Source organism: Onychomys torridus, chromosome 9, assembly GCF_903995425.1.
Source record: "Onychomys torridus chromosome 9, mOncTor1.1, whole genome shotgun sequence".
Lineage (NCBI taxonomy): Eukaryota > Metazoa > Chordata > Mammalia > Rodentia > Cricetidae > Onychomys > Onychomys torridus.
Window position 1 is genome coordinate 48,428,788 of NC_050451.1, and position 27,240 is coordinate 48,456,027.

General features: G+C 45.3%; 1 protein-coding gene across 3 annotated transcripts in view; it reads right to left on the reverse strand.

Annotated features, from left to right (window-relative positions):
- Positions 1 to 27,240, reverse strand: part of Atp8a2 (ATPase phospholipid transporting 8A2) — a 574,910-nt gene that overhangs the window by 388,323 nt on the left and 159,347 nt on the right. For all 3 annotated transcript variants that reach the window (XM_036199222.1, XM_036199220.1, XM_036199221.1), the window contains exons 14-23: positions 26,013 to 26,101; positions 25,721 to 25,765; positions 22,409 to 22,484; positions 18,264 to 18,369; positions 17,523 to 17,605; positions 15,550 to 15,599; positions 12,476 to 12,545; positions 10,011 to 10,095; positions 8,573 to 8,712; positions 5,165 to 5,303 (exon numbers count right to left, since the gene is read on the reverse strand). In XM_036199222.1, the coding sequence (XP_036055115.1) occupies positions 5,165 to 5,303; positions 8,573 to 8,712; positions 10,011 to 10,095; positions 12,476 to 12,545; positions 15,550 to 15,599; positions 17,523 to 17,605; positions 18,264 to 18,369; positions 22,409 to 22,484; positions 25,721 to 25,765; positions 26,013 to 26,101 (883 nt within the window). The remainder of the gene's footprint in view (positions 1 to 5,164; positions 5,304 to 8,572; positions 8,713 to 10,010; positions 10,096 to 12,475; positions 12,546 to 15,549; positions 15,600 to 17,522; positions 17,606 to 18,263; positions 18,370 to 22,408; positions 22,485 to 25,720; positions 25,766 to 26,012; positions 26,102 to 27,240) is intronic.

Sequence of the window (27,240 nt, forward strand, 5' to 3'; positions counted from 1 at the left end):
TGTCTCCTAATAGTGGGAGCAGGGGCCATCTCCGACTTTATTACTTGCTTTCGGGACCCTTTCTTCCAACTGGATTGCCTCATCCAGCCTTAATAGGAAAGGGGGTGTCCAGTCTTTCTGAAACTTGATATACCCTAGCTGGCTGATATATATGGGAGTCCTCCTCTTTTCTGAAGAGAAAGGAGGAGGAGTGGATTGGGGGGTGGGGGAAGAAGGGAGGTTTGGGGGGTATGGACTGAGAGGCAAGGAGGGAAATTGTGATAGGGCTGGAAGAAATTAATTTATTAATACAAATAAAATGCATGGCCTGTTCCTTCAGAGGAGATAAACCCTCATTCCCAGGTGAATTAAGGCCACACCAGTTACATTAATGGCAGAAGTTCCAACCTTTAGTGGTTGTTGAAAAAAATCAAGACTTGCATTTCTTTACAATGTGAGGCTAGAGCTGTTGCCAGGCACTCTGCAATGGAGTTAGGGAACCCGCATTCTCCAGCTGGGGCTGATGAACCCATTAGAGTATGAATGGATGATAAAATGCTAATTGTGTAGCAGACTGTGAGCCTGGCTAGCTAGGCAGCAGTTCCTCGTAAATGTAACTGATGATGCTCAAGGTACCATGCTCTGGTACACCTGGAAGTGGTTATTCCATGCTTTAAAGGTCAAACTGAAGCACAGAGATGTGAAGAACAGAGACAGGTGAAAAACTAAAGAGTTTCCAAAATAAATAAATAAATAAATAAATAAGATAAAATAAAAATAAAATACAACACTTCATAGAACAGATGAGGTTGGTGCACTCTTGAAGCTCACTAGGTAAGGCCAGCTTAGCGCGTACTTCCATGGGTGAAGATTCCTGAGGAAGCCTAAGAGACTGAGTGAGTTCTGTGAGAAGCCCTGTGCTCCTTGACTCTCTAGATCATGGGCCTTTGCCTGGACCTTCTGGTTCCTATTGGAGTAGCCTATGAGACCATCTTGTATCATAATGCCTACCAATGGTTTTCATCCATCCACACGCAGACATTCATTGACCATCTTCTCAGGGAAACAACTGAGGACCTCCAACACAACACCTTCAGTGGGCTGGCATCATGTCGAACCACAGTGCTAGTTGTCTAGTGTTGCTATGATCCCAGAACGTATGGTCAGGAAGGATAAATTCTTTCCAATCTTTCAAACATGTCTTTGTAGGAATCTAGATTTAGGCATGTTTGGAAATACCAGCTTACTCTTTCCACTTTCTCTCCAAAGGAGAACACTAGTTAGGAGAGCTGAGAGTTTTAGGTTGGTAATATTTACTTAGGGTGAAATGTTATTTTATTGTCTTAAAATCACGTCCTGCTCTAAGACCCACAGACTTTGACTTCTCTGAGAGTTGATCATACTCAGGTAGTGAGAAGAATAAGTGCCTTCGTAGTGTGCTGTTCATTTCAACCTCGGGGAGGAGTCTCCCCAGAGGTATGGCTCTGGGTCCCTGATGGCTGGCAGTCTTACAGATTTCTAGATTAAAGAGCGAGACCTCAATTTGCAAGTGGGGACTGACTTCTTTACCTGGCTCTTCTCCAAGAGCTGATCTCATTTCATCCAAAACCATTAAAAAATCAAGAGTAGCAAACGGGGGGGGGGGGTTGGGGTTGGATGCTCACAGTTAACAGTGAAACAGCGCAGGTCTGTTGAGGGCAGGTGGCCTATGATAATTTTCTGAGCAAAATCCAACTTCATTTTCCAAATGAAACAAAACAGCTTACTTCATCTGCTTCTCCTCGGGAGCCTTTAGCTTTCTCTTTAAATTCAAGCGACTGTCACTTACTATTCATTGCCCTCCTCCCACCACACTGGAGAGAAAGTACTTATGGGTTTCTCCAGAGCATCTTTGTGTACCTTCAGTTGTCAAATAGCATTTTGCTTAAATTGCAAACTATAAAAAACGAAGCAGAAATCCAGGGTTTAAAAATTACAGCTTGCTTCGGCAGCTGTTGTTCAAATAAAATACTTCCAGTAAATCCTTTCACATTAGTGACAGTAAACTTCTAACAGTCAGGCTGCCTGGAGTTGTGGGGAGTCCTTAGGGATGAAGAGTTAGCCCAACATACAGGGAAACGATTAGTCAAAATACCTCCTTTTGTAAGTGAAAAATCAAATATAGACCTTCCTTCTGGAGCTAATCTATGAAGGAACAAGAGGAAAAAAAGCATTTTAAAACATTAAATGAGACCCAGGGACCCACTCTCAGAGCTACTCAGGGCTAACCACCACTGCCATTAAGATGGGTCTGCAATTGTGTACAAAACTGTTTTGTGTTACCTCCCTGTCTTTAATTTTTTAAAAGGATTCTAACATGTTTATTTGTCCATCTGGCTTTGGGATTTTAAATGATTCCATTTCTTTTAGTTATAAAAATGCCTGGTAGTTTTAAGAAGAGAAATAATGATGTTCCCTTGATCTAACTTAAACAGCCTGGGTGATGCCATTGGATTTTCTAGGGATGAAAGACTATGGAGTAGGAAGGACCCATCCATGTTGAACTCCGCCTCCTGCTCATCAGTCCAGTGCCCTTTTTCCTGGTGGAGTTCAGCACCTGTGAGCATGGACATCCAGATGTTCTGCAGTAGATTCCAGGCTCCTTCTGGATAGTGTTAGGAGCACTATCAATCCCTTCCTAGAAGACTGTCACATACTTTCTTGAAGTTTGCAATTTTACATGTTATGATGTATTTCACTTAGGACATGGGGAAATGAGAAGGTTATGATCCTAGGAACATTTTCACTTGGAGGTAACCACATTTTTCTTCTCACTGTCAGAGGCAGAAGGCATCCACCCCAGGGCAGCAGTCAGGTTGTTATACCCTCCATGGTCGGGGCTCATAGGTTGCAGCAAGGCAAACCCTGTGCTGTTGTTGTTGTTGTTGTTGTTTGTTTTTTGTTTTGTTTGGTTTGGGGGGTTGTTTTTTGTTTTGGGGTTTTTTTGTTTTTGTTTTTTTTTTCTGAGACAAGGTTTCTCTGTGTAGTTTTGGTGCCTGTCCTGGATCTCGCTCTGTAGACCAGGCTGGTCTTGAACTCACAGAGATCCGCCTGGCTCTGCCTCCCAAGTGCTGGGATTAAAGGCATGCGGCACCACTGCTCGGCAGCAAACTCTGTTTAAGACGAAACTTACAGAGGGAAATAATAAATGAAAAACTAGTCTGCATACATATAGGGAAAAAACAATATTGGCAAAGCAAACGTGTTCCCTTCATTGGAAACTGTTCCTGGCACATTAGAGGCTACAGGCTTGAAGGTTTACTCCCTAGTAAAAGTAACAGGTCTGTAGAGAAATGTCACCACACTGTTGTCCAAAACCACCCACTCCACAGCAGCACAGATCTCCAGAGTCCACTGTGGATGTCTCAGAGACTCAATGAAAACCGTTCCTGTTCTCTTGTGAGTTTAACAGCACCTGTTCAGGAGCCTGAAGTGCATATTTTTAGCAATTATTTCAGATTTTTAAAAATGATTAAATGGAATTTGAATAGTTTTTTGTTTTTGTTTTTGTTTTTTTAAATAAAAATCAACTCCCTGGGAAGGTGCTGTCTGCAGCTGAGGCTGTCCGAGGGACAGCTGATTCCAGAGAGACGGGCATGAAGGAAAGACTGCCATTGGAGTGAGGGGCTAGAAGCCTGAGGAATCTAATCTGAGGAGCCAGTCCGTTAACTTCAGAGTTTCTGGCGTGTTTTTCTAAAGTAAGCTAGGACAGAGTACATCCATGAATAAATAAGTTACACAATTCTTGGATTTTTTTTTCTTTGTGTGCACGATGCAAGCATTCTCTACCACTAGTTACATTTCCAGCTCACAAGTTTCACAAAATATGTATTCATTTTATTACAAAAATGCCAGGTCTAGTGAAGCCATATTTCCAAAGAGCCAGCTGGTTTAAAATTAATTGAAATGAGCACATTTAGATTTATTTTTAAGTAGTAGTAGCTTCAACTCCTTTTAAAGCCTAAAAGTGATTTAGTTTTATCTATTTTCCTTAACAACTCTTTAAAGTAAGCAACCAATAGTAGTTTCTGCTATTTTTCTACATATACATTTTTGCTCATTTTCACCCCTCACCACCTTTCTCTTCCCCCCTCCAGTGGTCTCCTCCCGCTCTCCAAATAGTCCCCTTCTGCTTTCAGGGCATGTGCACGTATACATATTTATATTTACATCTAGGTTCCTCATACTTCCTGTGCAGGACTGACCTCTCCTTACATATCCCGGCTTCCCCTCCCTTCAGACTTCCTACTCACCCTGGTGCTCCCCTGTTAACTTTCATATGTGTGTGTTCAACTAGATTTATACCTACCAGACTCTACCTATTAGAGAAACATGTGGACTTCTCTTTCTGAGTCTGGCTTGTTTGTCTTAATATGTTAAGAATCTCCAGTTCCATCCATTTTCCTGAAAATGACATCATTTCCTTCTTAACAGGTTATGACTATTGTGCATGTAACACCTTCACTGTATCCACTCATCTGTTGGAGGGCATCTAGAGGCTTGTCCATATCTAGGCTATTGTCAATAGTGCATCCGTAAGTATGGACGTGCAGGTCTCTGTGGTATGATGACTTAACACCCCCTCAGAAATACACTTGGGAGTGGTATAGCTGGATCACACTGTACTGCTGTAAAATGTGTATCGTTATCAACGTCACTCTGATGTGAAGTTCTTTTTCTTCATCTTTGTGATGCTCCCCAACAAGGTGGTGAAGAAGGGTGGGGAAGACGATGTGAAAAGCCCTTAAAAAGGCCCACTTAGTAGTAAAGTCACCTACACTGGTAGTAAGTATAAAAAGTAGCAATGAACATGGAAACCTAGTGAGAATATCTGTGGAAGAAAACTCAGGGAAGAAAGCCATCAAAAATAACCTATATTGTCAGTTCTTAAATTCTCTTTTCTACCTAAGAATGTTTAATTCTTTCCAGGAAGTCATAGTGATGTGTGTGTGTGTGTGTGTGTGTGTGTGTGTGTGTGTGTGTGTGTGTACATTTGTAACAGGCAGAATAGACCCACATGAGCATTTCCTTGGATTTTTGGTGGATCTTTGAAACAAAAAAGAGATTTATAAACTGCCAAAACACTTGGAAAACATACATTTTTTACAATAAAAACTAGCATCTGGAATTTTATAGAATTGATTACCAATATTGATTGCAGTCTCTTGCTTGTCTCCTGTTAACACCCATATTTTAATTTCTGCCTTCAACAGAGTCGCTATGGTTTCTGGAACCCCAGCTTGAAGACGGTCTTCGATGGCTGTAGCTCCAAGTAACAGTAAATTCTAGGAATTCAAAAAATGTCATCAGTTAAAGGGCAGTTCATCCTCAAGAGCAGGAACTCTGACATCCCTGATAGGCCATCACCAATTAATGACACCAGAGTGTAAAGCAGTCACAAACCATTGACCAGGTTGCGCCACTCAAGACACCCCCCATCAATCATTCTGCAGTACCTGGGTATCATATTTAGTTCTATCAACTTGACACAGGCTAGAGTCACCTGGGAAGAAGAGCCTCAATTGAGGAAATGCCTCCATCAGACTGACTGGCAGGCAGGTCTCTGGTGCATGTTCTTGACTGATGGTTGTAGCAGGAGAGCCAAGCTCACTGTGAGCAGGGCCACTCACTCCTGGGCAGATGGCCCTGAGTTCTATAAGAAAGCAGGCTGAGCCAGCCATGGGGAGCAAGCCAGTAAGCAGCACTCCTCCCTGGCCTCTGCTTCAGTTCCTGCCTTGAGTTCCTACTCTGGCTTCCCTCCATTGTAGGGAGAAAGTGAAATCCTGACTGCATGTGTACTCTTTGACATGGCCCCAGCCATATAAAGGACCATGGGTATGCCAAAGCCTTCCCTGGGTCAGGCTCAGAGAGATGGCAACACTTTCCTCTGGGCCCAGTGCAAATGTTGACAGTGTGTTCAAAAATGGCTCTCATAGCTCTCTCCTCCCCTGGATGTTTACAGCCTGAAGACTGCTCCCTTCCAGAAACTGCTCCTATGGAGATTAGCTGAATCCATCTCCTTGTTCAGCTGTATACAATAACCCCACCTCCCTGTTCAGCAACAGCCCCCTACCCCCGCCCCTTGTTCAGCTCTATATAATAATCACATTGCACTTCCAAGGTGCTGTGGCCTCTCCAACCAAGGTCTCAGACCACCCAAACCACAGCTTTTCTGTGTCCATGTGTCTGTCATTTTTTTCACCCCCTACTGTACTCGTCTGGGCTTGGGAACCCAAGCTGTGCAAGAACACAGTGCTCCATGATAGACTCTAGCCTGTAAGTTGAAGTCTCCTCCCCAGGTTGCTTTTGGTCATAGTGTTTATCACAGCAACAGAAAGCAGACACCGGGCATCATCTGGAAACAGAGTGCATGTGGCCAGATATTACACACACGAATGAATGAGGATATTATCAAGATAAATTTACCTATGCAAAGAATTGATTCCCACTGGAACAGTTATTTGGCAGAATATGAATTAAAGGCCTGTGAGTTAAGAATTCAATAGTGGGGTGCTATAAGTATAGCACAATGGTGTAGCAAGCAGCCCCAACTTCCATCCCCAATACCACGTACTGGTTAGTGGAATAAACACCACATCATCCCAAGGTCAAGTAAACTATGAATTGCTGCCCCGTCATCCTCTTCAAAGCAGAGGAAAGTCAGCTCATGCAGAGGGCAAGTGTCAATGTGTCAAACTCCCTAGGTGCCTAAGCTATGCCTGACAATCTGGCAGGTACCTGAGAGACTGTGTAGAGGGCCTTCCTACTTACCCATCCCCCTTAGTCTACAACCCAGAACCTCAGCTTGGCTATCCAAGCAAAGAAAACCAAGCTGCTGTGTGATTACCCACCACATGGGCACGGCACTCTCTTGACTACATGTTCTGACCATAAGCATAATATTCAGTATTTCTAATGTTGTTCATCCTGAACTTTTCTCTGCACTTGGGTATTAAAATGTGGCCCTAAATGGACTTTACACAGGGAATGGACTGTAACATAGCTTGATATGCAAGGAAACTGTAACCTAACCTAAGAGTATCCCAATAACCAAACAAGCGAGTCCTAGACAATCACAGGAACTGGTCCTCTAGCCAACCGGGACAGAGACACACCCATAAAAGGCAAAGGTGACAGTAGCACACCAGGTCTTTGTAGATGCCATTTCCCCCATCTGACAGCATGTAGTCCAGAGCGGGATGTGGAGGGACACTCTAGGTATCACTTTCCACCAGTAATGCTGCCTTGCTCAGGACCTTGCCTTCTTCAAGTAAACCAATACACTTAACTGATTCCCATCAATAAAGCAGGGTGATGGATGCTTAGATCTACTCCCCACCCGATTCCATTAAATAACTTGATATAAGCCACTGAATATAAAGCTTAAGCAGAAACTGGATATAGAAAAGTGAAGTGGAATTATAAAGCTGGAGAAGGATGGCAGGAGATGGCTTCAAAAGTGTAGGAACTAGAAAATGGATAGTCCAGGGTTTGGGTGCTGACATCATCCAAAGAGGTCACAATCTAGCTCCCAGATTTCAGGGCACTGAAGTAAACATAAGATGCCCTAACATACTGGAATACAGAAAAGAAAGACACCAAGACAGAAATCAAAGTAGGTAGCAAGGGACAGCAAGGGCAGAGCATGAACATCATTTGAGTGAATGTGAATATTCTCCACGGGTACAGTGTCTACCCAGTGTACCCAGTGGCGCCATCATGGAACTCAGCAGGTAAGCCAGTCTTAGGTGGAATCTCAGGCAAAGCCAGAGAGTCATCAATGCTGGTTTGCACGTGTGTTTTTGCTCACATGCTTACATACTGATGCAAATGAGTTTATGTGTGTGTGTCTTTGTGTGTGTGTGCACATGCTATGCACATGCTTGTTCACATGCTTATATACTGATGCAATGAGTTTGTGTGGTTGTGCTATGCATGTGTGCTTGTTCACATGTTTATATACTGATGCTCATGAGAGAGAGACAGAAAGAGAGAGAGAGAGAGAGAGAGAGAGAGAGAGAGAGAGAGAATGCTCACAGAGGCCAGAGGACAACCTCAGGAGTTGTTCCTCAGGTGCCATTCTCCTACTACCCTTTGTTTTGAGGCTGGGTCTCTCAATGGCTTGGAATTTGTCACGTAAGTTAATCTGGCTGACCATCAAGTCCCAGAAACTCTCTTGTCCCCACTTCCCCAGTACTGGGGTCACCAGCAGGTGCTATCATACTCTGCTTTAAAAAAAAAAAAGATTCAGGGGGTCAAACTCTGGTCCTTGTGCTTGCAAGGCAAGTCCTTCACAGATGAGCCATCTATTCAGCCCATCAGTATTAGCATTAACCAGATATTTAAGGTTTCACTAATACCTGACTGCAAGTGACTAGACGTTTCAGACAGCCTGAGATTACCCAAAAGCAAAGGGATGATGAAAACCTGAAATCCATGGAGACACTTAGAGAAAGCAACAGTATCCCAAGACAACCAACAGATTCTTACACAAAAGCATTGCTCGGAATTGTGATATCCTTCCCTGGGCAGACTCTGTGACTCATATAATTACCTTCTCGATGATCTCATAACATTGTTCCAGCCTCTGGGCTCTGTCCTTCAGTATGATGCTGGCCTCTTGATAGACTTTCAGCCACTCCTCATACTCATTCTCAGAAAGATCTGCATAGGCCACACACAGAGTCCGCAGGCCTGCAAGGCAGCCACAGTAAGTGGTGGGGAGAAGAACACATCACCTCCTAGGGGACATCGCATGACACTTTTTATGTCAGGGTGGTCAATTATATTAAATTAAATTAAGAAAGCCATCTGCTTCTCAGGCCCCTCTAATGCAATAGTCACATATCTACAATTTTGAAATTGCCTACTGTGATGGTTAATATTGATTGTTAATGTGATAGGATATAGAAGCATTTAGGAAACAAATCTCTGAGTGTGGCTGTGTAGAGTTTCTAGGTGAAGGGAGGAATGTCAATTCTAACTTTGAGTGACCCCACTCCATGGGCTATGCCCTGTGTCCCACACTGAATAAAACAGAGACAGAGGTGAAAGCTAGCTTTCATCTCCTCTGCTTCCCAAGATGCAATGCAAAAGGCTGCCTCAAGCTCCAATCACCATCCTTCCCCTCCATGATGAACTGCACTCTCAAACTCTGAGCTGAAATAAACCCCTTCTTTCTTAAGTGGATTTTGCCAAGTGTCTTGTTGTATCATTCAGAAAAGTAACTCATATCCCTGCTATGCTTTCCTATAAAGTAACAAAGACTGTTCTTCTTATAAATTTAGGAGTATATGAGATCCCATGAGTGAATTTCCCATCTGTATAACTCACATGTATGTGTGCCACAGTCAGGTAGGAAGCAAAGAAGTCAGGAAGCACATTTCAAGACATCAATGAAAAGCCTATTGTGCTATGATACGGACGAGCTGGGCTCTCAGCAGCCATGCCCTCGTGCTTGTGCATGTGTCCAGACATGGAAGCATACCACACTCAGAAAGGAACACTCAACACTTAAGCATCTATCCTCACATTCACCAGCAGGAAAACCTGACATCACCGTTATCCAGAGGCTTCCAGAGAGTTCCTTTCCTGCTCACAGTGAGCAATGGGAATTATTATCTGCTTAAGTCCTGGGCAAGCCAGCGATAGCACAAGAAGGTCAGGGAAATGACTCCTAGAGCATTCGAAGAAAGGGACATTTGTGACTCTATATGCTGTGGATTAACTGTCTTATGTTTCTGTACCACCTGCGAAGTAGCAGAGTCAAGGGCAGGTGTGGACTGAGTGCGGACTCTGCCACCTACTTCCTCACTGTCACAGGAGCTGGGAGGGGACAAAGGAAGGCAGCTAAAAACTCAGTCCTGCGAAGCAAGTGGGCACTACAGGAGACACACACACCTGTCCAAAGGCATGCCCACCTGCGCATGCAGCAGCCACAGGCCCATGAAAGCTCAGCTGCAGGGTCAGAAACATCTCAAAATTTCACTCACCTTCTGTGGCAAAATATTCCAGGTGGCACAGTGTTTCCTCCATGTACTTTGAGTCTTTTGAAAGTCTTTCAAAGATGACATTATCCTGTGAAAGGGGGAAACATGCACTGAGACTGGCAGAGCCCAGAGGACATCTGCCAGTGGGCACGAAAATCACAGCTTGCTTGCTTTCGTACGTGTTTACCTAACGTACGTGAAAATACTTGACCGGCCAAAGAGTGGAAGTCTCAGTCGGGCTGAACGTGAGCTTTGGAGAATGTGCCCAACAGCATCAAAAGCTGTGTGTAGCTAAAAGGTCAAAAAGAAACAACAGGGGGACGATTCTGAGAGCAAGGCATGAGCAAGGCGACCACAGCGCCCACATCTGCACACAGCTGTAAAACTCGGACCATGAGTTTTGCACAGGCTGCGTACCCTTTATCTGAATGGACGTGTTTCAGATTTGGGGTATTTGCAGATTTCGGAGTACATGTATACACGTATGATACATGTGTTACTTTTCTCGGGGATGGGAGCTCAATCTAAACATTTACATTTCGTGTCCACCCTATTCCATTCACTGAAAATAATTGTCTATCTTTCCCATGGCTACATTTAGACTGGAACTCATACAATGAGGTCAGATGTGGAATTTTCAACATCATGTCAGTGCTTAAAAAGCTTTGGATTGGGGCTTTTTTAAAATGTAATTTAATGCGTTTTTGTATGCAGTGTGTGTGTGTGTGTGTGTGTGTGTGTGTGTGTGTGTGTGTGTGTGTGAGATGTGATATACCACAAGGAGAGAATGAGGGGGGAGGTCAGGACAACCTGCAGGAGTCAATTCTCTCCTTCCACCATATGGGTCTAAAGATAATCTTTACTGGTCAGGCTTGGCAGCAAGCGCCCTTAGCTGCTGAATCACATCATCGGCCCAGATGTGGGATTTTTGTTTGTTGGTGGTTATTTTCTGTCTGTCTGTCTGTCACTTGACTGAGGCAGGTTCTCATTGCAGCCCACAGAGATCCACTTGCCTCTGCCTCCCAAGTGCTGGGATAAAAGGTGTGAGCCACCATGCCTGGGTAATGTGGGATGTTTTTACTGGGGTGTTCACTCTGCAATATCTTTATGAAGAGGTAAACCGGATAAAGTGCATACCCTAAGGTCTTCCAATACAACCTTACTTGCCAATAAAGGAAGCTCCCATAACCAAAGTGACCACAGACCTGAGGTCTTTGACTCACTTTTGAGGAGGAATACCTAGTTTGGCACAGGCAGGAATGGGGGTGCCTGTATGTTCCTGATGATCCACCAAATAAATTAGCATCTCAAGACACTAATAATTTTCTTCCACTAAACTAGTTTGCTAGAGGAGAGGGGAAGGTCTGGACAAAACTAGCCCTGCATGAATATGATGAGCAATGCAGCATTTTCACGTCAACACTGTCCTGGTTTCACAGCTACAAGCAGCACACAAAGTCTAAAATCAAGGCCATGAGGTGCTGTCTTTCAAGGGTCTTAACTGGAGCTGCCCTTATTGTAAAAGTAGAATTCTTTTAGTTGGGCAGTGGTAGCACACACCTTTAATCCCAGCACTTGGGAGGCAGAGGCAGGTGGATCTCTGTAAGTTCAAGGCCAGCCTGGTCAACAAGGCAAGTTCCAGGACAATCAGAGCTGTTACACAGAGAAACACCCTGACTCAAAAAAAACCAAACAAGTAGAATTCTTTTGCTGTTCCAAATTCAACGCCTTTAAAAGCCACATGCATCATTCATCTTCAAAAATCCCTACTCACATGTGTTCCTAACCGTGATGGATGAAGATGAGTAAGTTTTGCAGCTCATCACTGATCCGAGTGTCCTGGCATAGTCTCAAATCGTTTGATAATTTGTCCCTTCATCCCACAGAGCCACCATAAAACAGGACACAATTTTACAACTATAATTCAAAAGCAGTAATAGCTTTCCTTAGCCAGCCTAGGAAACTAGCCCAAAAGGAGTTGTAAAAATTGATCTACACATGGACACACCTCTTGTCCCCACAGCGCTCGCTCGCTCGCTCTCTATCTCTATCTCTATCTCTATCTCTATCTCTATCTGTCTCTCTGCCATGAGGAAGAAAATGAACCACAGCAGACGGGAAGAAGAGCTGTTGAGGAGAGGACAAAAGTCAATCACAGGTCAACATGATGCTGTCACCTTTATAGACACCAAACGATGGTGGCAAACCCAGATCGGGAAGCCCTACTCTAGAGAGTCTGTGTGGCGCACTGTGTCCAAAGCTCACTACTAGATAAAAGCAGGCTTTTCTCTGCCTACTCTTATCTAATGCCCCTCAAACCCATGCTCTCATGCTCTCAGTGGCCTGTTGGGACCGTGTTTCAGCTTTGGGCAGACCACGGGGGACATATGACAGCAGTTTGGAAAGTAATACTTTGCCAAGGCAGTCTCCAAGAAGTCGGCCAAGCCCAGCACGTCACTGCTACTTACAGCTCCCTTGCAGTAGAGTCGAAGTTGTCCTGATGGAGTTCGAACAATGACAGACATCCTTTTTCTGTCACTGTAACAGTGAAGCAGGGAGGGAAGGAAGAAGTCATCACTTGTTTGCTTACAGGACCTAGGTCCAACAACTGAGCACAAGTCAAAACAAAAAGCACTGAGCCTAGAAATAGTAACGTCCATTTCCCCACGGCTTTTTCCTCAACGTAAAACTCCAACCTTATACTTTGCTCACTTATCCCAAATGGACGGAAGCCCACAGGCCTCGCCCCGCCACAAGGACTCACTCACTGCATGGCCCTTTGCCAAAGAAGCCGAAGTAGAACATCAGCGCACAAGCCGTGCACACTGCCAATCCCTCCGATGACCATCCTCTATTTCCAGAGCCGTCCCTCATAAATGGCAAGGTGGGAGAGTCAACACACTTCACAAGCTCCTTGTATGGCTTCTTTTACTTGGCTAAATGGCCAATTCCTAGACTTCTCTCGCCCAGCACCAAGCACTTTCTCTCCTCTCACGGTGGCAAAGACCCTTCCTTACACGTTTCTCATCAGCCCACTTGCTGAGCCTCAGGGATTTCTGCTGCCCGAGGAGTCCTTTTCCTACCTCTGCAGCACTGACTCGCTTCCCCCTGGTTCTCTCATGCACCACCACACTCCATGCAAACAAGGCCGGCCGCTCTCTTTCCCTACACATCCTGCCCTGTGCTTTGCCGACTGTGCCTCCCACTGGAACGCGTCCTCCACTCGAAGCCTTTCCTTGTGGTGATTCCCACAGCCTGACCCACGGCACTCTCTAGAACCGGTCTGCATTCTCTCTCAGCTCCTAGGCTGTTGCAGTTTCTTAACGTACAAAGCAGACGGTCACTGACTACTCCAAGGAACCCTTACAGAAGGAAGTGGCATTAGGAAAACGATGCACCCATTTAAAAGTATCAGAACCTGTAACCACAATTGACTCCTTCCTACTGTCCCATCGCTTTAAACACTAGACCCTCGTGTTTCCGTCCACAGTCATCTGCTATTACCTCATTCCCTTTCCTCTTCCTTCTGGCTGGCTGTTAACAGCTAACCACGGTTAATGCAGTCCAGGCTAGCAATTGCCAGTAGGAGACGTGCTAGAGGCTGGAGAGAATGGCTCAGTGGGCAGTGCTCCCAGTGGAAGTCTGAGGACCCAAGTATGGATCACTAGCACCCACATTAGAGCAGGACGTGGAGGTGCACATCTATAAGCCAGGGCCAGGACAACAGAGATGGCCAGATCCTGGGTTTCGAAGGTCAGCCAGTCTAAATAATGCGTTCTAGGTTCAGTGAGAGACTATGATGGCTATCTGCCTCAAAAAACTAGGTGGCGGGTGGTGACAAAGGAAGACACTAGACTTCTACACCTGGCCTCCACATGCACAGGCACAGGAGAGCACACACAGGCACACAACATGCACACACACACACACACACACACACACACACACACACACACACGAGGAGGCAGGGGAGGGAGAGGAGGAGGAGGAGGAGGAGGAGGAGGAGGAGGAGGAGGAGGAGGATACAAGAAGTCTGAGAAGGTATCTAGCATGGCTGAAAGCTGCACACAGGCACACGGTCACCATCCCTACATGAGCTGATGCCGTCCTCAGCCATGGCTTATCCGATCCCAAGGGTTTCTCACCCACAGAGCCAAGCTCACAGCTACAAGCTACAAGTTAGGCAGGAAAACACTTCTTCTGAGAGGACAGGAAGGCATTGCCCCTTTCAAGCCACTGTGAACCATTTAACAAAGGTGTCTAGAAAACTAAGTCTTTTCGTTTTGTTTTAATTTGGTTTGGGTTTGTTTTTGTTTTGTTTTTTGTTTTTGTTTTTGTTTGTTTGTTTGTTTTTGTTTTTGAGACCAGCCTGGAACTCACTATGTATAGCTCATGCTGGTCTCAAACTTGAGGCAATCCCCCTGCCTCAGTTTTCCAGAGGCTGGAAATATATGCCCGAGCTCCATCCATTTTCAATATCAGAAAAAGGTGGTCTCAAGACAAATAAACAACAACAGAACTTCACTCTAGTATTGGAAGGCAGCTCTGCTAACACACCATACCACAATGCTGCCCCTTTGCCCTAGTACTTAGTGTCCAACTTGCAAGAAAGAGAGAGGTACATTCAGACACAACTCCTCAGAAAAAACCATGAATGCTCCGTGGGAGCCATAGAGTCTGACAAATATTCCTAGGTCTTAAAGAAACTGTGCTGGGTGCCCGGTAGTGGTGGTACACGCCTTTAATCCCAGCACTCGGGAGGCAGAAGCAGTGGATCTCTGTGAGTTCAAGGCCAGCCTGGTCTACAGAGTGAGTTCCAGGAAAGTCGCAAAGCTACACAGAGAAACTGTCTTGAAAAACCAAGAAAAAAGAAAGAAAGAAAGAAAGAAAGAAAGGAAGGAAGGAAGGAAGGAAGGAAGGAAGGAAGGAAGGGAGAAAGAAAGAAAGAAGAGAGGGAGGGAGGGAGGGGAGAGAAGAGAAGAGAAGAGAAGAGAAGAGAAGAGAAGAGAAGAGAAGAGAAGAGAAGAGAAGAGAGAAAGAAGAGAAAGAAGAAACTGTGCTGGCTGTGAAGGCTTCAGAAGAGGCCCAGGGGAAGGGCCTTGTGAAGGTGAAGCCTTCTGAGAGGGTAAACAGACCCTGTCTGCCCTGTGGTCACAAGTTAGTTTCTTGCTCAGATGGTGACAGAGGCCTGACCTCGCAGAACCTGGGCCGACACAATGAAAACAGCGCCCTTGCCACAGTCTCTGAGCCAGGCAGCCATGTCTACAGCTGCTGATGTAAGAACACCCAGCTCTAAATGGCTAAAGGCAAAGGAGGCTGAAGACTTTAACATCACTTTCAGAAGAAAATAGAGGAAAGTGGTGGGCTTCGCTCTCTTTAATCAAACCATTATATTCTAAGATGAGGGTTTGTAGGGAAGGGAGTATTTATCATGATTAATACCCAAATACAAATCATGCCACACAATCAGGAAAATCTGTAGGTGAAGCAGTTAAGTATAATAGGAAATGTTTCATGTCAAGTGTATGTAACAGAAACATACCTAGAAAACTCCAGAACATTGAGGATTCCAAATGTCTGTTCTTGTCCCATCTACAAAACAAAAAAAAAAAGAGGGGAGGGTTCTTACCTGAAATGCAAAAATATTAAAATCTCAAATCAATCACCCCTTCTAAACACACACACACACACACACCCTGCGTTCCTCTGTGCTTTGACAACTGCCTGGACCAAGTTCTCACAGTCTGATGGGGTCAGCGCGCCCTCTTCTGGTAGACAGCTCTCGCTGCCCTTCCGTGACAGGCTCCTAAACTGCTCAGCCACTACAAAGCTTTGAAAATGAAAGATCCAAGCTGCAGGGCACCATCCCAAACCTGGGGGCCAGCTCTGCTTATGAATGGTGTAGGAATCCATACATTTCTTAAAGGTATACACACACACACACCGAGTTACCTAAGGTCCCCAGCAGGGTCTGAGCTGCACTTCCACACCGACCATGACACCATCACACTGAGTTAGTGTCACAAAAAGCAACCAACAGGCTCAGCACAGCTCTGCCAAAGGACTGTCCTCAAACTTAGTGGAAAACCTTGGCATTTGAGGATTTGGAGATTCTGAATTTCCACATAAGGGGCTCTGGGTCTGAACCTGTTTGGGGGACAATTAATCAAATACTCCTTTCCCATGTGTTCTCTGCAGTGACAGTGTCCATATCCACAGATGTGTGTGCGCCATTTTCGAACACTTCTCTAATTTGCTGTTTTCCTGACACACCACAATGGTGGAAACAATGTGGGTTTTGGCACCGATGCATGCAAGTCTGACTCTAGCTTCTGACAGACTTTCTGTGAATGGAAACAGTGCTCTTGACTGCCCTATCTTCCCACTACAGCTCTCTTTCTCCCCTCTGGCTGCATCCTGAAATATAACTGACATTCCAGTTTACCTAGCTCGCCCTTGCAAGTCCTTTTACACACCCACCAGCTCACCCTCAACCCATCCCGGATGTCAGGATGCTGTTTAGACAGACACCCAGCACCACTTCCCGGCTCACCGCCAGGAGCCACCTCCTCTCTGAGCCTTGGTTCCACAACCACCTCACACACAGTCCATGTGCTGTTGAGACTGTCAGCAATACTTTGTGTAAATAGGAGGTGACAGATGGAGACTCTGCTTCAGGGACCCCTCCCCCCAAATTAATGATTGAATAGACATTTTTAACGGTTATTTATGAGACCTAACTAACCAGGAAGCCTGTTTTTACCTCCAAAAATACAGCCTTAAAACTTTGGTAAGATCTACAATGTAGAACCCACTGGCGAGCTATGCCCCATTGGGACACCTACCCCAGTCTTTTTGGGGTGCTTACTTTGCTGTTATTGTTAAATAACCTGCTTAAAGTGACTGTGTTCACAACTGAATTCTTTGCTTCCGAAAGACAGGAACTGTAATAATTTCAGAGGGAGAAAACACTCATCCAGCTAAGGGAAATCCTTAGGAGCTCTAACTTCTTTCTCTCATAGCCAGAGATGGCTGCCCAGTGGTCTGAAGGCCCACTTCACAACCATGAGACTGACAGGGTTACAGAGATGCAGGGCCAGCCTTAGACGCAGAGGCAGAAGGTACTTTCTTGGCTAGGAAAACGGAGAGGAGACTGACAAATTTCCTTGCTACAAATAATTTCATGTAAGTGAGAGAAAGATTATGAAGAAGGCTCTTTAAAAGGAGAAATAACCACAGCCCCACACCCCAGGGTTATACTGTTGCCTCCCATGCAACCACGGTGTTTCCACCAAGCATTCCTAATCTTACTTTTCACTGAAAGACAAATACAAACTTGGACATCTTCTTTTTGATCAACACACTGTTTCCTTTTTTTTTTTAATTTTTTTTTTTTTTTTATTTTCCCAGAGCTGAGGACTGAACCCAGGGCCTTGCGCTTGCTAGGCAAGCGCTCTACCACTGAGCTAAATCCCCAACCCCAACACATTATTTCATATGCACCAGGCCCCTTACCGCTTCGATGATGACCGAGTATGGCGTCCTGCCTGTAAACACGAAGCCAAGCTTCTTTGCTCCTTTGACCAAAGCAGCTTCATCTGCCAACGATAAGCCAATGACACATAGATTCATCCCTTGTTGTGACAGAATTCTGCTAAATGTCATGTTTCAAATTAAAGCCCATCATGGTTGACAGAGCCTAGTGTTAATCGCATAGGGACAAGAACTTGAGACAGACATACCCCCACACACTGGGGCTTGAAATGTCAACTGGACAGATTGCATACCAACAACTAAGTCACCAGAAGCACAGTAGTTTACCCTCCTGCCCTGCTCTGCTGGATCAGCTCACGGGAATCTCCCACTGACGATCTCTCAGCAAGGCTGGGCTTTAATTGCAGTACTGAGTGATTCAGACCACCAGGAAATGGGTAAAGGGCAATTTGCTCTGATGCTCCATGCGGTGTGGTAGATGGGGCAGGCAAGGAATCAACCTGGTTCTCTCTTGAGACCACTGTCTAGTCTAAGACTGTATGCCAGAATGTGCAAGATAGTCCAAGCTCTTCCTTGCCACCAGAGTACCCTGAGTCAGGACACCCCATTACCAGCTCTCACCTATAACTATGAACTGTAGGTGCTGTGAGGCCAAAAGCAAACAGCAGGTCTTGTGGGGCAAGGTGCACCAAAGCATCTTCCAAAAATAACAGAAAACATCCCCCCAAAAGCCAACAAGGCACTTTCAGCCACAGTCCTCACCTGGGGAGGAAGCCTGGTAGATGATTTCATCTCCATCCTTCTCAGGGACAACAGTGTGGCACACAGCCAGCAGGGTAAGGAACTCTTGTATGCAAGGGGCTGTGGGCTAAAAGCAGAAGAACCAGTCAACCAGTTAGCAGACTTGTAACGAAAGTGGATTCAAGCCACTCCCTGCTTTAAAATCCGGTGAGAAGCCAGGCATTGTGGCACACACCTTTGATCCCAGCACTTGGGAGGCAGAGGCAAAGGACCTCTATGAGTCCAAGGCCAGCCTGGTCTACATGGTGAGCTCCAGGCTAGCCAGAGAAATAGAGTGAGACCTTGTCTCAAAACAAGAAAAAGAAATCCGGTAAGAGCTTGCCATTGACTTTTGCACAGAGTTAGATGCTTGGCTAGCTGACTGTAGGACTAGTCACTTGTTCTCCACGGACCCCATCTCCTGCCACTCTGGACTTCAATCAAGTCATATCCTTTCCCAGTGTCCCTTCATGCCCACGGCCCTCCACCTGCTTACAGCACACTCTCCTGTGTAAGCATTGTTGCGCTGGGCGTTGGAACATAGTCATCCTGTGCCACCAGGAGACATTGCCCTTTCCACCCACTAAGCTGGCTAGTATTCTGAATGTCTGATCTTCCTAGTATCCACACCTAAAATCCAGGGCATCCCTGCATAATCAATCTTTTTCTACCGTCCCTAAGAAAAACAAATCCTAAGGATTTTAACTGCAATCTTGAGCTATAAAACACTTTCCCATTTACTAAGGACTTCTAAGCCTTATAAAACTAGAACCTGGGGCTGACATATTATTATTTTAGTTGTTCAAACATACTCAGGCTGGGCTGGAGAGATGGCTCAGCAATTAAGAGCACTGGCTACTCTTCCAGAGGTCCTGAGTTCAGTTCCCAGCAGCCACATGGTGGCTCACAACCATCTGTAATGAGAGCTGGTGCCCTCTTCTGGCCTGCAGGGATACGTGCAGACAGAACACTATATACAAAATAAATAAATCTTAAAAAACAAAAACAAAAAAACCATACACAGGCAACTAGTGTGATCAAGCACTGTATTCACCAACGTTTGGGTAGGGGGAGGGTGCTGAATACATGCACTGTGGGCCTGCTGAGCAAACCAGCACTGTGAATGCCCTCCTGAGTTTTGGGTCCCCTGTAGGACCTGAGGCCAAATAACCAATCAGCTGAAAGCTGATAGTTACATTATAACTTAGTAGTTGGCACACTAAGCCAATAATGTTTTCCTATATCCACTCCCACCCCATTTTTATTCTCTGTCTTGTCTTGTTTGGAGCAAGCTTGGGGCCTCTCCATACACTAACCAAGAAGTGAACTGCTGCTATGGCTGCATAGGGGACCTTCAGTTAAGAGCCAGGGAGAGCTCTCCACTCCCTCTGCACAGAGTTCAGACCCTTTGCTAAAGCCCAGGTCCCCCGTGACCTGCCACCTCTGGCTCTGGCATCAGTCCTTTGCTTTGTCTTGTTTTTTCACATAGACTCTGTTTAAATGCATGAGCTAAAGAATGTTCCTTTCAATAGCCATGCAAGATACTTCATCTATTGCTCCTCATTATGAATCGCATTTCTGTTACGTCTGCTATGGCTTCCTTTCCAGACGAAGTTTGTTTGTGCTGGGGTGGTGGTACCACCTGCAGGTGAGCTCTTACTTCCTAAATGTCACTCCCCTTTCCAGCTTCCCAGTGCATATGTCCTAGCTTGCTTTCCTTTTTTTGTTTTGTTTGTTTGTTTGTCTTTGTTATTGTTGTTTTTATAAGACAGGGTTTTCTGTATATCTCTGGTTGTCCTGGAACTCACTTTCTAGACCAGGCTGGCCTCAAAATCACAGAGATCCACCTGCTTCTGCCCCCACCCCCAAGTGCTGGGATTAAAGGTGTGCACTACCACTGCCCAGCCCCAGCCTGCTTTCTAATGCTATAATAAATACCATGACCAACAGCAACTTGGAGAGAAAAGGCTTTATTTCAGTTTACAACCCTCAGGTCACACTCCATCACCAAGGGAAGGCAAGGCAAGAACCTGGAGGCAGGAACTGAAGCAGAGGCCACGGAGGAGGGATGCTTAGTGGCTTACTCCCCATGGTGTACTCAGAGTGCTTTTTTAAAACTAGGATTTTTTTCTGGTTTTTCAAGACAAGGTTTCTCTGTGTAGCTTTGTGCCTTTCCTGGAACTCACTCTGTAGCCCAGGTTGGCCTTGAACTCACAGAGATTCGCCTGTCTCTGCCTCCCGAGTGCTAGGATTAAAGGCGTGTGCCACCACCGCCCTGCCTAGGATTTTTCATAACTACATCATTTTCCTCCTTTCCTCTCTCCAACCCCTCCCATGCACCTCCCCCTTGCACTCTCTCAAATTCATGGCCTTGTTTTACTTAATTGTTGTTATGTATTTTCCTTAAATGTGTAAGTACAACCTGCTCAATCCTTATAATCCTACTTGCTGTATATTTCAGGGCTGACCACTTGGCATTACAGAAAACACCTGGTCAAAATGCAGAGCACAAGCGTTCCCATGGTGCTCAGCCCTAGTGCATGGAGAACACAGCTCCTGCCTCTACGGCTCAGGAAGCATTGTTGGGGGGAGGTGTCTAAGAGCCAGAGGAACAGGAAGTCTGCTGTGAGAGTGTCTCCTAGAAAATCCATAGAAGCTACATCTATGAAGTTTCAATGGCATGGCTGCCTAAACAAGACCCAGACAAGGACAACATCAATATACATGCTAGCACAGCAGAGGGGACTCTCCCAGGGCCCCAACCCTAGACAAAGAACTATGGGGAACTAAGGAATGCTGGTAGCAGGAGAAACTGTCTTTTCCAGGGATGAACCCCAAAATTGGTTATCAGCTTGCTTTTTTTTTAATATACAACTCAGGACCACCATCCCAGAAGTAGCACCACCCACAACGGGCTGGACCCTCCCAAGTCAGTCATTAATCAAGAAAATGCTCCACAGGATTGCCTATAGGCCAATTTGAAGGAAGCATCTTCTCAAGTGAAGCTTCTTCCCCTCAGACCTCACACACACACACACACACACACACACACACACACACACACAAATTAACCAGCACAGCAGACATACAATGGCTTTCTGACTCTGGTTTCCCCCCCCCGCCCTTGCCTCCCACTAAACAGTTCTCCTATCCACAGAGCTAGCACCCCAAAACTGACATTCAAAGACAAAGGGAGGGTGCAAACATCCCCTTTCTGATGTGCAAGCAGTATGCCTTGTTAGGGATGCCACAGGTGACTCAGGAGAAGCTCAACCCTAGGGCTGAGTTGTTAAGATCATGGCCTCTACTGATATTGCTGTTCTAAGAGAGGCGGTTATCACCTGCTTGGGTACTAACTAAAGAGCGAGTGGTCTGAACCAGATGGTTGCAGGCGCCTAGTAGGCTCACCTGGTGACTTCTCACATCTCCTATCATCGTTCACACTGCCCCACACCGGTGCCTGGTCTCCAAGGGGAGTTAAGCAAGTTTCTGCAGTGGGTCATTGGCTAAGAGGCTTGGAAGCCTTAAGTGGGGGGCCAGAGGAGATCTCTCTATGCCTGCCTGAAAGGTAGTCCCTCATTTCAAAAACAGGTGGAGGCAATAATCAGCTGCGGACCCTGAGCTTATTTTTCTGTCAATGTCTTCAATGTGACACTGGATTTGAGGGACGCTCCATGGAAGAAAGTTCATGTCTGATGCTACAAGCCTGATGACAAGACCTTGGCTGGAGAGTGCATGGGTCCAAGGTGAAACTTTCTTCTATTGTTGTTTTGTTGAATGCTCATGTTGTCAAACTGCCTTCTGAGTACTGGTATTTATGACAAAGACATAAGCTGCCCTCTACCTTGGTCAGAGAGCCTTCTTTTTGCAGTGGTCAGCCGTTAGTGAAGGGACTTGCAACTGGACAAAATGCTGAGAAACAACGGTTGTGAGTGCCCTGCTTTAAAGGAGTCATCGTTAGGTCTGAGAAATTCTGTCTTCTGGATATGACAAGACTGTTTCACTCATGAACTCACTGTAGCTGTGATTAACTGCACAAGACTTGTAGAAGATCAAGCCAGCCTAGGTCACATCAAAATAGTGAACTGCAAGCCACTCTTTGTCCTAGAGGTAAGTGGCACACTCACATGCTGATCTTCAATGTTCTTTAACAGCCTGGGATCATTAAAGTCGCATGAGTCACTGGGGCAAGAAGTCATCCGGCTGGAAGAAAGAACAAAAATCATTCATTCAATTTAAAAGTCAAAATCACTCACATCTAGAGAGAATCTGCCCTCAGAACCATGAATAAAAAGCCCATAGTCTTACATTTCAACGTTTAAGTATCTGGAATACTGAATATTATATCAAATTTTAAGATACCTTACATCCCTAAACTTTGCTATAAACAAACTGTGTTGCAAGTCCTTATAAATATCAACAGATTTACAAGGGAAAGAATCATAAGCTATGTGTCAACACTATGACTGTCGTGTGAGTCGGTTTTTAAATAACTACCAGGTCAAAGGGGGGGGGGGACTGCACGATGCTTCTTCATTTGTGGCCAGAATGCATGTGGAGAGGAGAAGGCAGCAAACAATTAGGAAAAAGGAAACTGGATATGGCATCTGTGGGCGGTCACACAGGAGCAAGCATGAGCATCACACACTCCTTTACCTCCCCCAGCTCCCACTGAAACCCATTCTTCAAAACCACAACAGTGGAAGAAGAATGGGCAAGTCAATGCCAGTCTTAACTGTGAATGGATATCAGAGATGAATACAGCATAAAAAATAACTATTGGCTTGTGGGGAGGGGGCATATGGAATGCCATGATACCCCCTATAGAACACTAGGAAGGCTGAAGAAAGGTGCTATGTGAAGGGTATAAAATACCTGTGAAGCATGTAAGGTAGCTGTGAGTGATGTGAAGGGTATGAGACACCTGTGATGGATGCCAGGTACCTGTGAGGGGCATGAGGTACCTGTGATGGATGTCAGGTTCCTATGAGGGGCCTGAGGTACCTGTGATGGATGTCAGGTACCTGTGAGGGGCATGAAGTACCTGTGATGGATGTCAGGTTCCTGTGAGGGGCATGAGGTACCTGTGATGGATGTCAGGTTCCTATGAGGGGCCTGAGGTACCTGTGATGGATGTCAGGTACCTGTGAGGGGCATGAGGCAGCTGTGAGGGGAATGAGGTACCTGTGAAATGCAGGGAAAGCAGGAGACAAAACAGACTTCAAGCCCACATGATGAACACTGAACCTGAAAGAGCCCTCCCTCATCACATGTAGACAGTCAACACAACCAAAAAGAAATATAAGGTTCATCCTGTAGAGGGGTCAAAACAGAGTAGTCCCAAGCCTAGATTATTAGTCAGTGCTCAAAAGACGAAGCTGCTGAACCAAGAAAGGCCATAAAGGAACATTAAATGCAGATTACTAAGTGAAAGAAGTCAAGTTAAGCAGGTAGCATGCTATAGAATTCCAATTCTGACGTTCTAGAGAAGGCAAAACTATACAGAGAAAAAAATCCCAGTGGCTACCAAGGGTGGGATGTCTACGACAGGGGATGGGTAGGCAGAGCAAGGACTTTGGTGACAATGGCAACATCACTCATGATACTGTGATGATAGATATGTATTAGTATACATGTGTTCATACTCACAGGATATATAGCACTGAGTGAGTGACCTTGATGTCAGATGTAGACTGTGGGTGATCATGAGTTGTTAATATAGGTTCCTGGATTGTACTGAATGCATTGTGGTAGGGAACTTTCATCAGGGAGGTCACGGAGTTGGGCAAGGCTTTCATCTCTGAGGTCATCGGGTAAAGCGGGAATATTATGGAAAATCTCTGTGCTTTTGTGATTTTACTGTGAAATCAAAATTCCTCTTTTAACTGGCCTTAAAGGGGCTTAAATGGTTGGTTTTACATGTTTGCCACAGTGAAAAAAAATGCTTTGTGCACAGATGGCTCACTGGTTAAAGTCACTGCCTGCTCTTCCAGAGGGCCCAGGTTCTATTTCCTGTACCCACATGGTGGCTCACAAATGCCTGTCAGTCCTAGGTGATGGAGCACCCTCTTCTGGCCTCTGAGGGCACTGCATGCACATGGTGCACAGACACATGTACAGGCAAAACACTCACACACAAAAGAAAAACAAAGATTAAAAAATTTTAATATGAGCACACAGCCAGTGGTCACCAAGTTTGTGAATAAAATCTAGAGACAGGTGTTGGGCACAGGAGACAGAGCAGAGGAGATGGACAAGTAAGAGCAAGACTTGAAGCTTGCTCCTGAAAAATGGAACTAAGCATGCGTAAAAATCAAGGAGGACGGAAGTTTAAAGATGGATGGGACAAACACGTGGAAAGGAGGCAAGCTAGGAAACAATCAGAAGACAGACTCAAAGACTGACTCTTTGCCTAATAAGAGGTGACAGAGACAGGAGGGGAGACAGGTACTACGGAAATAATACAAGGGCACTTCTGAAATATTAATGAGAGGAATTTATAGACGACAGTCAATCAACCACCCAACATAATGAAGAAAAACAGCCTACCCAAGGCTTGTAGTTAAAAGTTCATATGCTAAAGAAATACCGAAAGTGATGAGCACTTCCAAGTGCTGGTAAGAGAGCCTGGGGGAATGGACTTGGGGGGGGGCAGGGAAGATGGCCTGTGGGAATAGACTGAGGGGGGCAGGGAAGATGGCCTGTGGGAATAGACTGAGGGGGGCAGGGAAGATGGCCTGGGGGAATGGACTGGGAGGGCAGGGAAGATGGCCTGGGGGAATGGACTGGGGGGCAGGGAAGATGGCCTGGGGGAATGGACTGGGGGGGGCAGAAGATGGCCTGGGGGAATAGACTGAGGAGGGCAGGGAAGATGGCCTGTGGGAATAGACTGAGGGGGGCAAGGAAGATGGCCTGGGGTAATGGACTGGGGGCGGCAGGGAAGATGGCCTTTGGGAATGGACTGGGGACGGGCAGGGAAGATGGCCTGTGGGAATAGGCTGGTAAGAGAGCCTATGGGAAATGTGCTAGGGATGGTGAAAATGGCCTGGGGGAGATGGGCTGAGGGTGGGGAATGGTCTGGGGGGATGGTCTGGGGGAAATGGGCTGGCCACACCAGGGCAGAGGAAGCTAAATCTTCCCCAGAGGTACAAAGTCCTACAGCATCTATAATTTTTAATTAGTATAAAAGCATTATTTTTGAATTATAGGAAGTTGAAGAAAATAAGCAAAAAAGTTGCAGGTGGCTGGAAATGAAAGGACGGAACAGGGAGCATGCTGTTGATGTCAAAAGCTCTATGATGTGGATTTAAATCACATCTGCATTTAAATCTTATCCTGGTTCCTTTTCCAACTAACACATTCAACTTATATTTAGGTCTAAAACTGTCCTGATGCATCCCCACAAAGAAAGAAAAGAAGACAAGCTGGACTCAACTTACCAGAAGTCATCTGAGGATGGCTCTCTGGCTAGTTCTGGGAAGTGGCTGGCAGGAGAGAACCAGGTAGTCAGAAGAAAAGGCCAGTTGTTAGAGCATGCACACAAATGTACAGGTTCAATAGGACCTCTCAGGAAAGTTGAAGAAACAAGTCCCCGGGGAACCCATTAAGTTCTACACATATTTAATAGCAACTACACATCCAAATCCCTCACAACACTTGACAGAGTAGCCAAAACTACACTTGGTTGGGAGGCTAGAGATGAGATCTCCTGTAAGCGATAAACATGCTCACCCATAGGTCACGCCAGCAATGCTACACTTCTTGAAGTTCATGATATTGCACGTAAGAGTTCCGGTCTTGTCAGAAAACAGGTATTTTACCTAAGCCAAGAGTAAACAAAATGCATACCAAGAGTGTAATAAGGGGCTGCAGAGATGGTTCAGAGGTTAAGAGGACAGGCTGCTCTTCTAGAGGACCCAGATTCCATTCCCAGCACCCACAGGGTAGGCCACAACCATCTGCAACTCCACTTCCAGGGGATCCAATGCCCTCTTCTGGCTTTCAAGAGCACTGGGTATTACGTGGTGCACAGATATACACACAATCAAAATAAAATACACATTAAATAAAGTAACTTTTTAAAAATGGGTGTAATACGATGCAAGGATCAAGAAATGAAGTTGTCTACTATGTCTGTAAATCTGAATGAAATTTAAATGCAAGCCTATAAAAGTAAACAAATCAATCATAAATGATGCACTTTAATTCACAGACCATTCATAAAACATTTTTTACTACCAATTCTATAACTTGGGTAATAAAGAATAAAAGAAATGTCCATAACTCCACTGGCCACTGTCAATAAGAGTTGTTCTCAACCTTCCTAATGGTGCAACCCTTTAACACAGTTCCTTATGTTGTGGTGAACCCCAACTATAAAATTATTTTTGTTGCTACTTCATAACTGTGATTAGCTACTGTTACAAATTGTAATATAAGTATCTGATATATCTGGTATGTGACTCCTGTGAAAGTGTCATTCTACTCCCCAAAGGGGTTACAGCCCAAAGGTTGAGAACTTCTGGTCTATAAGCATTATCACATGTCCTGTTACTCAGCATTTTGGTGATAGATTTCATCTTCCCAAGTTCCTCCATGTTCTCACAGAAGATGCAATTCTTTTTAAGAGTCTACCCCCTGACTAGATTAACAATGGCCAGCATGGCAAGATATTCCTAAAGGTGTAATAATGGTACACATAATTTGGCAGTAACCAACAGCTATCTAATTGAACTTAAGGCCCACTCAACAGGATGGTACCTAACAAACTACCTGGGGTGGTGAGATCCTAGATTTTAGAAGAGACTCTACTACAGGCAGATCAGCATAGCTCCTGGCTTTTCCTCCCAGTCTCACTGTGTAGCTATGGCTGGCCTGGAACATGCTTTTTTGGCCTTGAACTAACATATCTGCCTGCTCCTGCCACCCAAGTGCTAGAATTAAAGACATGTGCTAGCAT